The sequence below is a fragment of the Cololabis saira genome, chromosome 1 (genome assembly GCF_033807715.1).
Source record: "Cololabis saira isolate AMF1-May2022 chromosome 1, fColSai1.1, whole genome shotgun sequence".
Taxonomy (NCBI): Eukaryota; Metazoa; Chordata; class Actinopteri; order Beloniformes; family Belonidae; genus Cololabis; species Cololabis saira.
Window position 1 is genome coordinate 37,985,847 of NC_084587.1, and position 14,806 is coordinate 38,000,652.

Genomic DNA, 14,806 nt, shown 5'->3' on the forward strand with positions numbered 1-14,806 from the left:
CTAAAGAAGGATGTTACAAACAAGAGATAACGTGGAGAGGATACAGCATGAAGTGACATGAAAGCACGTTTCTGTCGTGTCTGCCTTGTAAACTAATCCCAGAACACAAATCCAGTAGAGATGACTTTACATCCAATCCAAGGAAATCAAACTATTACTAGGAAACAAGCTTTCAATTAGATTGTTTTTAAACTTGCCACTATTTCTAGCTGTTTCCAGGCAAATGCAGACAAACAGGATGGAAGTTAGGAAACTACAAAGTTGTCATGCCACCGTACCAGATGCAGATAATGAGGTTGTTTGCCAGTGGTGAAATGAAGAGGGGGAAAAGAGGTAAATGAAAATAATTTTATTTGCATAAAGCTATTTAATGTGCATTTACAAATCGACACAATAGGTGGAAAATGCTGACGACACAAACATTAAAAAAAAGTCTTTCAAAGTGACGTTCGGACGGGAGCCGTGTTGCAGTCACAGAGATCAAGACGGCTCCTCCCTTCCAACCCCAGCGGCTTCAGTCAGGATTAATGCTGGAAAACTGATGTCAAAGGAAACCTGCAAAACTTCCCATCAGGAAATGAGGGTTTTTCATTTTATAAAAAAAAGAAAAAAGTGTTAATGGTTTTGTTTTGTGAGAATTGGAAGAAAGATAACAGAAGTCCAACAGCTTCATTCAACACAGCTGTTGGACTTATTTGTGCTTTCGTTCATGCTCGGTGATGGCGCGGTGTCCTGTCCGTTGACCTGCAGGTCACTGTGCTGCTTCTCATCATCCTCATCCTCATCTTCATCGTCATCGTCTGGCAGGTTGGTCCACTGAAAGCGGTTCTCACAGAAATGGCACATCTGGTTGACAATAATTTTTAGTCCGTTGACACGTTTTCTAACCGAACACTGTCGGCTGCATTCCCGGCATGACTTGAACAACTCGAGGAGGCACTTTTCATCCACGATGAACTCTGAGGAGCTGGAGTCAGAAAAGATCTGGCAGTTAATCCCAAGAAATCGCTGTTTTTATTCAACATGTACACTGGAGAAAAATCAGACAACTGGAGGTTGTGTGGATGAGGAGGACGCAGGGAATCTTGCAAAGGCAGATTGAGTTAAAAATTGAAACCGAAAGCTTCGAGCTGGAAACAAACATACCTCCCCAAATCCACCAGGTAGCGTCCATCACCCACACTTAGCGAGGTGCTGAATTCTTCATCATCTTCATTAACTGTGAACCAATTTTTTACAATTACAAATTTTCTGTTCTCTTTTTTTTTTTCATATCAGATAAGGACTGAAGTCAACTCACCTTCGCTTTCTTTATCTTCTGCCTCTCTTGTTGATTTTTGAAGAGCGGTATCTTTTTTTCTGAGCTCCTTAAAAGCAAAGAACAAACCAACAGTTCAGTAGAAATAGTTGCTTAATTTAATGCATTTTAACATACAGCTGTATTAGTCAACTTCAAATCAGAAAATTACCATTAAAATTATGATAAAACAATTTCTTCAAATTGTGATAATTTATGTATCCACAAATTAGAGATGCTGCAAAGAGCCAATAAAGAAAACTTGAAGCTTTAATACAATCATAGTTGGTGCTGAGCTGTGGCAGATTGATGGATGAAATGTTTCAAATCTACAGGAACAATGAGACATTTAAACTTACTTCTTCGTGTGTAGATGATTGAGGAGAAGGATCTGCACTCGTGTCCTCAGCTTCATTCAATGAACTCATCATGGACCGTTCACAGTGCTGCTTTCACTACAGACACAAACATTTATTAGTATCAAGTTTTGTGTGTTACCATCATATGCAGACACAATCAAACATAGAATAGGAGACTTAAAAAAAATAAATCTGACCCACTTATTAACACGCAGGCAAAGAAGGAACTTCAAATGAGGAGTTCCTGTTGAGCCTGACCTCAGGTCAACTGACTTGGTTAAAAACAGCTGCAACTACAACACATGCAGCATAATCACTTGCATTGTCAATTATACCTATAAATAAATACACCTAACTCACCCCTCATAACAAATGCTGTCCTCTTTTAGCCTGATTTATATCATTTAGTTTCTTACTAACATTGAGAAGTCAAGCATCTAAAAGCGTAAGGCACATCTTCTGCCCGTCTTTTTCTCTCTCTCTCTCTCTCTCTCTCTCTCTCAAGCTACTTTGAATAAAGGTAACTAGAGCCAGAAACAAAAGCATTGCTCTGGAGACCTGCTGCTCCTCAAGATGCCCATGGGGAGAGGGGGAAAAAAACAATGCATACACCATGCATGTTTTTTGGTTTTGCTTTAACCTTTGCCCCTTCATGTTAAGCTTCTTCTTTGTAGGAGTTGTGCATAAACATATAAATAGTCAGTCATTCCATGTTGACAGCACAACTCAGTGAGGACAGGCCTCTGTCCTGCGTGTTTTACACGATCCCCTGCTCCAACACGCCTGGCTCAAATGAATGGATCATGAACAGACTGGTGCAGACCTTGATGACGTGGTGATTTATTCATTTGAATTGTGGGTGTTTAGACTGAGGAAAATCTCAAACCTACATAGAAGTGGCTTCTGGACAGCCGGATACGTTCCTCTCTGCGGGAAGGTCCACAAAAATGTTTCCATGCAGCTTCAGCTGCACCAACCTGGAGGAAGAGGAGAGTCAGTGAGCTGACGGCCATGGATGATCCTGCACAAATGACTGTAGACCAACACTTAAAACATAAATATGTATATGATTTTGGAAAGATTTGCTTCAGTAACATTATATTGCTCAGAGGGCAGTAAGGAATGTAAGATAATGTGATTTATTTTTTTTATGCCACTACTCATTTTTCAGAAAACAGCATGGTAACTCTTGCATTAAACTGTTATAGCCTTCCAGTTGGAGGTGAAAGCTGATGTGTATAGTGACTATATCAAAAACAAACAAAACCTGCCAGAAGAGCTCAAATAAACTCACTCTCCTTTTAGAAAAGAGATTACAGAGATCATTTCCTGAGAATAAAGACATCAGTCTGGTGTCATAAAGGTGGACTCATGGATGTGATGTGAGATGATGACGATCAATATAACTGACAGAAATCCAGACAGATTTCCAACCAGCATGTTTTGTCTCAAGACTGATCTAGATCAGCTGATACCAGGCCACGTGTTAAACCTTTACTGAAACTTACCCTTTATTATTATAGTGTTCTTGGACACAAATAAACAAATAGATAAAATAGAGAGGTGTATTACTTGATTATGAAATTATTTTCTAAGGAACCAAAAGAGAATGAGGGAACTGGTCTATAAATGACCCTTTTTGTCCAATATCGTAGTAGATATATGTTTCTCTGTAAATGTTCACCCACCAGGTCTCGTTCAGCCTCCGCTGTTGGAAAGTTGCACCGAAAATAACGTCACTCTCGGCCCAGCAGATCAATCCCTGATCGATCCCTGATCAGTTCCTGATCAATCCAAACATCTCTGCAGGTTTTTCTTGTTTACAACCACAACCCGCCTACATGCTCGTCTCTTCTTCTTCTGTGAGAACGGCAGGTGACTGACGCGAGCGCCCCCTGCCGTCACAACCATGTAACAGCCTGAATGCTGGTACACGCTTCTACTTTCTATAAATATCTTTGAACGCCTCTCCCAGTATCAGAAATATTCAGTTCAATTCACATTTTAAAATACTTTATTTAGGGTAAGGTAAATTAACTGCAGGCTGGTGGATATGAGTAAATAACACGTATCTGATGTAATTTACAATTATTTCAAATGCATTGAAAAGAATGAAAAGAATAAAAAGATAGTTGTACCAGTTATAGAACTGTGTAGGAAATATTTTCTGAGCAACTATTTCTGACAGTGTCTTTTTTAATTTAACCAGTATCTTCAGATGTGATTGAACTGAATTGAATAATACTATATTAGTCCCAAGAGGAAATTGCATTGTTGCAGTTTAAATGGAAATATCAACAGGTGAAACACATCTAGAGCAGGTGTAGTTGAAATCTCCTAAAAGTCATGACGGACCCTGAATCACACCTATTGTTAACAAGCAATGCAAGCACTCCTACCCCACTTTTACTGAGAAAAAAAACAAAACTGTCAACATAACGGCAGAGTTAAAAATGCAAAAACAAAAATCATAGTTTCAAAAAGCTCGGTTTAAAAAAATAGGTCCCAAGAAACAGCTTGACAAAGCCACTGCCACTGCCTTCAAAGGACAGATGATCTGCTGCTCACAACCAGCTGTTGATATGACTGTGATGTTGATGTTGCTGTAAAACCAAGGAATCAGTTTCTATGCATAAGCAGCATATGATTTATTACTTACAACCTAGCTTAACAAAACTGGCCATCTTTAAGTTTTCTCACCAAAACAAGAAGACAATTATACATGCAGTTCTTTAAAACATATTGCCGTTATGCACAAACAGCAAAGTTTTATTGCTCAGCATTCTGCAACAGTATAAGAAGTTTCTTACTTTGCGTCTTCATTGTCCTTAAGTACAAGTGTCAGTTACAAACTCACAGAGCAGCTGATATGGAAACTATGAACACGTGTACTGTTATAATAAATACAAAAACAGAAATTAAAAGGTATAAACGGTGTCATAAAAAAAATGTTTTTGCTTAGTACTAAATTGAATCAAAAGTCATTAACACAGAGAATGTGCACATATATTTGTAATTAACCCATTAGGATCTATGAGTCTTACACACACCGACGTGCAAGTGAACCCATCTGTTGCATCAGGTTGTAATGGTTTAGCGCATGCTCAACATTTAACAGCTTATTAGGGTTTGTAAGCAGTTAAACCATCTCTGAAGTACAATGATGCATTTTGTTTGTTTGTTTGTTTTTTCCCCCACCAAAGCTGCTTGAGACAGAGAGGGCAGATCTTCACATCACTGACGACTTGCTCTGAGACCTGACTGCTCTCACCAGGAGCCGTGAGTTCTGGACCGAAGACTGAACCAGTCAGAACACAACAGGGTAACAAAGAGAAGTGGACTGTGTGCTCTGGACAAACATACTGTATATACATGTGCATTTCAAGAACGTGTGTGTAGATATACAACGATATATATGAAAACTACATTTAATTAAAAAAAAAAAAAAAAAAAAATCAGCCCAATAAGTATTTGGTACATCGAAGGAAGTGTTGGATTTTAGCTTTTGAGCCCATGTATGCATAAATGTGTGGAAGAAAAAACACTTGCAATGCATTTCTTTTCCGTCTGTATAAAGGTTTTAAAGGTAAAATCAAATAAATCCCATCTTCCCAATGTACTTTTTGTCTTTTATGGCCACCACAAAAAAAAAAAAGATGACACATCTGCCAGCAAAAACCGGTTCATGGATGCAAATAAATGTAGGCAGTATACACACAAAAATGTACATTTAGTGGATCGTTTTTCCCTCCTTAAAATAACGTTTTACAGGAGTAACTTTTACACAAATAAATAGCACCCATTCATGCAGAGTGTGTTGGGTGTTCTGGAGGCTTTGTTGACGGAGACCTTCCTCGTTTTCACCCGTCTGGTTTTTGGTGACACTTGATTTTGGTTTTGCCGTTTAGCAGGTGTTCAACAGGTAATGTCCTGAATTTGCAGCTCCGAGGATTCATATCCTGCAGCGACATGTCGTCTTGTGAACAGAAATGTCCTGATGTGGTGTTTGGGGGGCATGTTAAGGGTCAAATTAAAATATGACTAAACTGAACTTCTACACCATCATGGAGACAGAGCATCTTAAATATAACTTCCTCACACACTAGCCTTACATATGAGTAAAAAAAAAGAAAAAAAAAGACAACTTCACCTGAGAATGCAAAGAGGTCTGTGAAAGACAACATGCTCGCATTTAAACTAAACAGAGAAAACAAGCAACAATATACAAAATAGCTATGTATTTGTACATATATACTCAAAAAAATTACAGGTCTATAGATATTTTACTCTTGAGTATTTGTAATGTGGTTGTGAACAAAACAAACGATATATTCTAGTCTAACATGAAGAAAGCACTCCTGTCACCACCGCTCACTTTGTAAAGTGCTCTAAAGAGTACAGAGAGAGAAAAACCTCTACTTTTTAAAACTGATGTGACTGAGAAACGTTATCTGCCTTGAAGATCTTTTTTTTAATAAAACATCCTCTTATGGACAGTTATTTTCAGGTAGGATCTGATATCAAGAGTGCCTGGTTAAGCCTGACTGGACAACACAGACATGCATGTTGATGGAAACGAATGTGTGAAAATGAGACGGAAAAGGAAGATGAGGTTCAATCAGCTCTGCAGTGGCATACAAAATATCAAGAGAGTGGAGGCGGAGGGCAACAACAACGTGTCTATTTCACTGCAGACGCATTCAGACACATGCTTACACGGGATGTGGTCACACTGCAGTTATTTATGGAGAAAAACATACGATGAAACCTTCTTTGTCACCAGAGTCCAACTACTGAATCACTCTGTACAAGTTGCTCTTCAAGATGATACGGTCATTTTTCTAATGATGCGGTTTCACTCATAGAAAAATGACTGCCGGTGAAGGCGAACTTGTTATGAAAAAAAAAAAAAAAAAAAAAAAAAATCATAAAAATTCTTAGTTTGAGTTAAAGGATGACTTTAAAGATGTTATGTGACATTTTAGAATGAAAACCTTCAAATATCAAAGCATTACACTGAGGTAGGATGAATTCATGGTGCTCCTAACAAGATGAAGATCACCAACTCTGCAGCCGCGAGGACAGGAGGGTGTTTTAGTTGAGGTTAAGATGGCTACTAAGGAACGACACGGCTACTAGCAGTGTTAAAAGATTCAGTAGCATGACATGGATCAATCAAACAAATCTACACAAGCCGAGAGAGAATCATGGGTGTCAAATGTCCAAGAAACAAAAACTGTCCTGTAAGAGGTTGAGCTTTAACCTAGTTTAATTTGAAATCAAATTTTCGTTTCATGAGGGGGCGGGGAGGAGAAATAAAGGCCATAAAATTTTACAAGAACCTTAAAATGGAAAAACAAACACAGGACGTCTGTATAGCAGCTGTTCAGATACCAACAACGACAACAGTGGTGACAGAAAAGGAAGACTGTAGGCCGGATGCTTAGTGCCAACCTGTCGGCACATCTCTGTGGGAACAGTTTATCAGAATCCTGCACAGTCACATCTTCATATGCACACGCTCTCCAGCTCGCTCTCACTCCACTGCAAACCCGCACGTCTCCTCGATTGCCGTCAGTAGCTTGTCGTATAGCTTGTCATAGCTTTCGTACGAAGGAATGTCGATCCGATTGAAACTGGACAAGAAAAAAGAAAAGCAGGAAAAATAATGAAATAACTTAACAGCCAAACTTGCTCACAAGCTCAAGTCACCTGTGTTAATGAAGCGTTATATGAGGCACAACTTTATTCAGCTTCAGTTTCATGATAGCACTGTACAACCTGACTTGACTGTAACTCTGTCAAAAGCTCACTGGTTTGTTTGAAAAGAAAATACATACTTTAATGTTCAAAGTGAATGGCTCTTCTTGGTTTGGTTCCTGGTTATTTATCTTTATTTCTTTATTTCAGAGAACTAAAAGCCATTATGCTTTAAGGTCGAATGACACTTTGCACCTGGCTGTTCCTCGTGTTCGGACTAACTTGGGGAAAAAAGCTTTTAGTTTCTCTGCACCCTCTAGTTGGAATAAATAACTTGAACTGAAAATGCCTGAACTTGTTTCATTTGAAGCCTTTCGCTCACTTCTGAAAACCGACAACGAGAATCCTTTCGGCACTGCCTGTGTTTTTAAACTACATGTCCCTGTGTTCTTACATTTTTAATTATTTCTGAAGTTGTTGTTTTTTTTTACATATTACTGAAGTCACCACTATTGCACTTTATTTGCAAAACAGTTTTCACTCTCATTTTAATGTTTATTTCGTGATTGCTGTCATTTGTGTGTGGACGTGCGCAGCTGCCTTCCTTGGCCAGGTCACCCTTAGAAAAGAGGTCTTGACCTCAATGGGTCTTTTTTATCTGGTTAAATAAAGGTGAAATAAATAAAAATAAATGAATGTACAAAAAGGATCACTGAGGAAAATCTGCCTCTATCAAAAAATAAATACATTTATTTTTTTGTGTGTAATAATTAGTTAAGTGTGTATTAATCTCTGCTGGTACATGTAACCCTCACCAGGTATGGGCTTTGGGCAGATTATTGGTGTTGGCATCGATCTGATGAATGGTGAAGAGTCTGGGTCCTGCAGCGCCTGCAATCAAAACACAAGCACCATCAGCTGCAGTTTGGCTTCTCACTCACTATTTTACTTCAAACCCACTGATACCACATGTTTCTTTATGAGATTTATTTTTATTTTTTAAACATTATCTCGTAATTTTGTGTACTCAAATTAAATGCTATTATTTGATTACTGTATAGATAGTTCATTTTAAAACGCACACAGACACACACACCGTTAATTTTAGCACCATGACTGTATTGTTATGCAAATGGCCTAATTTCCACTTTAAAATCCAGATAAAAAAAAAAAAAAAGAGTTGACAGAAGAAGCTTAACCAGAGTAGGTGTTGTTTTTCAGGTTTGAGAAGGGAAAGACTTGGATCACGTACCCTGTAAAGCCTTAAAGCCTTGCAGCGGGACTCTAGACGAGCCAGTAACAAACTGCAGTAAGCGGGCCCTCCTCTCCTCGTCAAATGACTCCACGGCTTTCCAAAACCACTTGACGATGTTGCTGTCAGGGGTGCAGTGCTTCAGACGCGTGTTGGACTTCCAGTCCACAATATCAATCTTTCCCAGGCCGCACACGATCAGCTGAAAGCAGAGGAAAAACTGTTGAGTATACTTAGACAATACTTTACTGCAATAACCCCCTAGGTGCTTAAAAGATACCATTACTAGGTAAAAGTAAAGACCCTAAATGACTAGTGATTGGTGGTCAATATGTTCCTGTGGTGAAACTTCAGGACGGCGGAGGTGTTACCTCCAACTCCTTTTCATCAAAGGATTTGAGCAGGTGCTGCGGGATGACCTCGTTGAAGCCTTTCTGCAGGGCCAGAAACTGAGCCTCGATGCCATGAAGGAAACGCCAGTTCACATACAACCTGAATGTGGGAGGACGGGAAACATGAGAGAAACTCCAAATTACAAATGCAAATTCATGATTTTTGTGGAACTTGCGCTGGCTCCATGGCTCCGTCTTCGCGTGGGTCTCGTTACGTACCTGACGTACTCCTTCTTGGTCTCCTCTGTCACAGGGATGCTCTTCCCATTGGGCTTGAGTTCATGTGGGATGATTTCTCCGTAAGCGTTGTGCTCCACACAAAAGGTGTGGTCCAGGACGCCAGTGATGTCATTGTCCCTAAATAGAAGGGGGTGGAAAGAAGGTAGAGCAAGCAACATCAATTAAAGATTCACTCCAGAAAAAAGCACAAAGACGGAGAAAAGAAGGCACCAGCAAGAAACTAGACAGAGTTGGTGATCTGCTAGTAAAGCTAATAATCATAAACTATCGGAAATAACCATCATCAAACCATCAGAATAATATTTCCAGCAGGACTCGTCATTTTGGGCCTCTACTTAATTTAATTGCTTGAAAAGTAAATACACTTTTTTTGGATTCACAGCCACCTGGCATTTTACTGTGCAACAGTTATAACTACTTAAAAAACATGACAACAGTAAAGATTAAAGCATTTAGTTCCTACCAGGCTATGAATCTAATAGTTTGTACTCTAGTTGTATTAAAAGTGAACAGAGTTGTACAATCTTGAGCTGCAACGCTGAGCTGCTCTGGCAGCAGAGTGTGCTACAGTCACCAGAAGTCCATGCACGACGCTCTTAAAAGCAAAAATCACTGAAGAATATTGTCAATGAATGTGATAATGTGTTTTAGTTCTCCAGTTACATTGGATAACTTGACCTTATAAAGAACTATAGTGAATTACATAATTGTACATCTAAAATAAAAGTTGGTACAGTAAATTCCTTTATTAGGCTGTCATTCCTTTTCTCTTGGATGTTGTTTTGGCACTTAGCATATGAAAGAATGAAGCATTTTTTCCAAATATTCTTCCTACAAACATGTGTGCAAGTTAGAGACCATTATTGGTGCATTTTCCATTGCATTAATTCTCTCCACATTATCGGGGTCAGGTTAGACTGCAGAGAGGCCAGTCCTGGACCCCCATCCTCTTTTCTAATATGTGGAGAATGTAGTTTTACGTCATCTTGTTGAGGAAGGTTGAGAAACGCCTACACAAACAGCCAAGCATCATCTTGAAGGCAGCATGCTTCAAGATGATGTGTACAGGAGCGAGGCATTCAATGAACTCGACCAACACATCAGCGAGCAGCAATGTCTTCCTCAACCCGGCTGGGGATTTCAACCATGCTGACCCCAAGACTGTGTTTCCCAAACTATATCACCATATTAACTTCCCAACAGGAGGAAATAACACTCTGGACAATGTTGTTTCCTCCCACAAAGGAGCCTCCGAGGCCCGTCCCCTCCCCCACCTCGGTGCCTCGGACCATATATTATACCATAATTCTGAATTAATGTTTACATGGAAAACACGTTTGTTTGGCTTTATCCAATTCCACTTAAGGTCTGGGGGTTGGGAAGGTTCTGATTGGATAGGGGGACGGACGGAAGTTACGTCTACCGGAAGAAAAACAAACTTAGCCGCTACAACTTTGAAAAGCTCACAATTTGTATGTTTCCAGCCATCTGTTCTTTTAATTATTTCCAGGTCCTTCAAGCTATTTATTAAATAAATGGTCTCTGCTCTTGACCACCGTTTACTGCGTGCTGCCATCTTGAAACTTTGTTTGGAAAACAAGCCCAGCGCGGAATATAAGCGTCATCGCGGGGGGACGAGCAGCGCAGAAAGACCGGAAATAATTTAAAGCGGAATGAGTGTAAACATGATCGCGGAATTATTCTATTCAGATTTAAAATCGGAATAAACCAGCCACTTACTTGGGAATTAAGTTTAATTCGGAATGGCCATTTTCATTCGGAATTAGGTGTTTACATGGTAATTTTTACTCATTTTAAATAGGATTTAATTTTAATTCTGAATTAAAGAGGAATTAAACTTCCCATGTAAACACACTCACTGTTATGCTAATACTAGCATACAGACCACTGGTCAAAGTCACCCGACCAGTTAGGAAACAAGTACCAGTGAAGTAGAGGCACTTCAAGACTGGAACATATTCAAACATGCTGCCACCTGCAAGGCTCAACAGAACCTTTACTTCCTCCACAAACTGAGTGCAGCCAGAGCCCCAGCCCATCGAGAGCATCCTGACCAGCTGCATCACCGTGTGGTACCGAGCCTCCACCCCATCCTGCCCAAAGACACTCCAGCACTGTGAGAGCAGCTGAAAGGATAATCGGTGCCTCTTCCATCCCTTCAGGACATTTACAACACTACACTCACGCACAAAGCCCTCTGCATTGCAGGCAATGCCACCCATCCTTCACTCATGTGTAGATATCTATTGATAAAGAACGGTTCTGGATGCAGTGGGGGATTGGAAATGATGCAACATCAAAGCTTAGACTTGCATTGTTGTCTTTTAGATGCTGAAATTCCTCCAGATTCCCTGAGAAACATGTTTTTATCTGGCTACTGATTCTCCAGGAGTTAAGGACAAACTGCTGATCCGTAAAGCATCCATGCCTAGAGAGAATATGCCTTTTATCCTTTAAACCCATCACCCTTTTTTTTATAATTTCCCAAAACACGGCTACACGTATATTCTGTTAACTTTCACATTTTTGTAAATACATGCAGCTAGTCAGTGAAGATGATGAAAATCATTTCCGTTGCAAAATTTTCTGTTGGATCAAAGTTCCAGCAAGTTAACGAATTACAGATGTACATTGTTGCTGCATTTTAGTAAACTTTCCAACTGTCATGAAATCAGGTTTGCAAAAACTAGTTGTAGATACCTCTCGATATCCATGTGGCTTGAAAAGCCATGATCATTTTTATTTTACCAGGAAAGAGTACCGTATTGACCCGAATATAAGACGACCCTGATTGTAAGACGACCCTCTTTTTCAAGACTCAAGTTTGAAAAAATACTTTTTTAACAGCAAATTAAATTTTTATACAGAAAATAATTACAGTACATCTGAAACAAATGATTATAACAATATATTTGAGAGAAAAAGCCTGTGATTTTGACTCATTCAAATCATGATCTTGAAGTTTGCTTCATAACTTCTTCGACCCACTTTTCTCCAGATTGTCGCTACGTTTCTCCATTTTCTGTTAACTCTTCTGTTATTTCCTTGTCTTTTCTTTCTTACCGCTATCTTTTATTTTTCTTCTTCATGCTACTGCTATTTTTATTTTTCTTCTTCGTGACAGGGGTTCGCTTTGGCCTGGGGAGTTAAGTTCAGCATTCGCTTTAAAGATATCTGGCGCCATCTAGCGTTGTGAATGGGTATAACGTCTAGACCCCGAATGTAAGACGATGCCCACTTTTTCAGTCTTATTTCAATGCAAAAAACCCCGTCTTATATTCGGGCCAATACGGTATTTACACATCGATACGGTGGCTGTAAAAAAGGGTCTTACAGAATCCAGACCAGACTGTTGTGGAGGTCGGGGTCCACAGACTCCATGTCGTCCAGCGTGATCGGTTTCCCCAGCAGCTGTTTGTAGAAAGGCAGGGTGAAGCCTCCGTCGATGTAGTGGCCGTGAAACACCGCCATGCCCATAATTCGACCCACAAAATGGAAGTACGACAGGTGCTCCTGTGAATTAAGACAACAGACACACAAATGTGTTTTTTTAGTTGACACTGTGATTATTCATCTAATCCACCACTTACCAGGCAGTATGAGATAAATAAAATGTTGAATTATGTGATTAAAAAGCATCAAATTAAATGTAATATGGCACAACCAGATTTGAGCTATAAGAATAAATCTCTGGTTAGTGTTTCTATATTCACATGGATATTTGCACAAAGTGAAAAAAGACATACTAGATTAGCAGAATACATACGTTATCATCACATACTGAACAAGAGTTATTTATCATAAAGCAGGATGATTCTCACAGGATTGACAGCAGAGTCGGGATTAATCTGTAGCGTGTAGATGTCGTCCCTGGAGTACTGGAAGAGGCCGTAGTAGGGGTTCAGCATCTCGTGTGACAGCAGATATAACCATTCCCTAACGCACAAATACAAGTTCAGTGTGAAAATGTAAAATCAGACTCTCTTAACAGGCACAGCTGCATGTTAGTTCTCACAAAGAAAAGAAATTACCTTGCAACCCCTCCATAGTCCAGTCCCTCTTCTCCTCTGAATTTGATCATTAGTCTTTTCCAAAGATCTTTTGGGCGCATCTTCATCACCTGTCGGTACGACTCCTACCATTTAGCATGAACAGAAAATGTAAAAACAGACATTAGTATCCAGATCTTCCTGAAATCATTTGGATTGTAGCCGGTTAAGTTTGCTGAGTGGGAGAGAAAAAAGAAGCTTGGAAACTTCTGTGTGTATAACATAGTTTGTGAAGTAATGTTCCCCTGACCAAAGGACAGCATCGGAGACAGTGGGTACTTAATTATGTTTGGGATAAAGACTGCTAGAATAAACCACATCAGCTGTGTGTGTCTAGTTCAGCCTTACTGAACCTGGGGGGCGTAAAGCCCAGTCATACGTTACATTAGGTTACTAATGAAAATGATTAGGCTTCAGGATTCAGACTTCAATTTCTTATTTATTATATTTATTTCTGTTTTTGACCATTTGTCTAATTTGCTACATTGTTTTTAAAAAAGAAACTAATTCCAGGTCTTGATAAGTTGTTTTTTGTCCCCCTCCATCACACCTCTGGTGGTTTCCTTCTGGTTCCCCAAAATCATGATATTTCCATTTCCCCCTTATTTAAGAGACCCAACACAGAGGACTGGTGTGACTCGTTACGTCCTGCCGCATCAACAGCACGGTGGAACGGGTGAGAGCAAAACACATCTATGAAGCCCACGACTCTTCCCAAAGACGAGACTAAAGACACACAGTGAATTAATTACTTATAAGATACAGATGAAATAAGACAGAACTTCACCAAACATGGACACATATTGAAGGGCATCATAGCGAGAGTAGTGGAGGAATACGAGCAGAAAGATGGGGAGAGAACTTGCAAAACAAGAAGTAAAATACTTTTTTAGAACTTAATTTTTGGTGGTGTTAATATCAAAAAAGTTTGGGGTTAACGTGCAATTTATTTGATTTTCCGGTTTTTATTTCAGAGCAGATATTTACCTTAAATATGTTTTTGTTTAAGTGACAAAGTGTAATAAAACATTAGCCCATATGAACTGGTCGCTGCACCACTAGTTCCCTACACTAAAAAGTCAAGTGGATCTGCAGAGCAGGCTTTCACTCTACTTCCTCCTTCCCCAGCTGTCATGTCAAACTGGGATGAAGTCATAGTTTTCGTTGCTCAGCTCAGCTTGTACTTATGAATTTATGTGTGGCCACAAATACTCGCCACTGCTGTCTTCACTTCTTTCTTCGCCTGCCCCCCCCCCTCTCCACCTCCCATGACTTTAGCTGCTGAAATCACCCTGAAAGAATGCCTTTGCCTCAACCGAGAAAATAAAAAGACTCAGAGGCAGAGAAGAAAAAGAAAATAGCTTTGTGCTGTTTTGAAGGTCATTTTGTTCTTGTTTTTAGGTGGAAATCAGGCAGCTGAATACTGGGTAGCGGCTCTGTGCTGAACTGAATTATTTCTGGTGCACAGCAGTGTTAAAAAAACGAAACAAACAAAG

General features: G+C 39.6%; 2 protein-coding genes across 3 annotated transcripts in view; both read right to left on the reverse strand.

Annotated features, from left to right (window-relative positions):
- Nucleotides 1-368: 368 nt before the first annotated feature.
- Nucleotides 369-3,475, reverse strand: LOC133444500 (uncharacterized). 2 transcript variants are annotated; one of them, XM_061722336.1, is made up of 6 exons: nt 3,345-3,475; nt 2,547-2,633; nt 1,657-1,752; nt 1,301-1,367; nt 1,147-1,219; nt 369-967 (listed from the first exon to the last, which is right to left on the reverse strand). In XM_061722336.1, exons 3-6 carry the CDS (start codon nt 1,726-1,728, stop codon nt 670-672), a joined length of 510 nt encoding a protein of 169 aa, XP_061578320.1. In that variant the 5' UTR covers nt 1,729-1,752; nt 2,547-2,633; nt 3,345-3,475; the 3' UTR covers nt 369-669. The 2 variants fall into 2 exon arrangements, with proteins under 2 accessions (XP_061578320.1, XP_061578328.1); XM_061722344.1 differs by lacking the exons at nt 2,547-2,633; nt 3,345-3,475 and adding an exon at nt 1,858-1,908.
- Nucleotides 3,476-4,384: 909 nt separating this feature from the next.
- Nucleotides 4,385-14,806, reverse strand: part of LOC133444511 (E3 ubiquitin-protein ligase SMURF2-like) — a 73,540-nt gene continuing 63,118 nt past the window's right edge. Inside the window, exons 13-20 of the mRNA XM_061722355.1 lie at nt 13,293-13,396; nt 13,083-13,197; nt 12,596-12,774; nt 9,220-9,357; nt 8,980-9,100; nt 8,609-8,810; nt 8,172-8,247; nt 4,385-7,292 (exon numbers count right to left, since the gene is read on the reverse strand). Coding sequence (XP_061578339.1) covers nt 7,193-7,292; nt 8,172-8,247; nt 8,609-8,810; nt 8,980-9,100; nt 9,220-9,357; nt 12,596-12,774; nt 13,083-13,197; nt 13,293-13,396 — 1,035 coding nt within the window. The 3' untranslated portion in view covers nt 4,385-7,192. The remainder of the gene's footprint in view (nt 7,293-8,171; nt 8,248-8,608; nt 8,811-8,979; nt 9,101-9,219; nt 9,358-12,595; nt 12,775-13,082; nt 13,198-13,292; nt 13,397-14,806) is intronic.

Excerpts from the sequence above, each read along its gene's own strand:
- LOC133444500 (XM_061722336.1), bottom strand. The coding sequence starts at position 1,728 with ATGATGAGTTCATTGAATGAAGCTGAGGACACGAGTGCAGATCCTTCT. Across the intron at positions 1,368-1,656 it reads AATCATCTACACACGAAGAA|GAGCTCAGAAAAAAAGATAC; the intron begins GTAAGTTTAAAT and ends TTTGCTTTTAAG. Across the intron at positions 968-1,146 it reads TACCTGGTGGATTTGGGGAG|CTCCTCAGAGTTCATCGTGG; the intron begins GTATGTTTGTTT and ends TTCTGACTCCAG.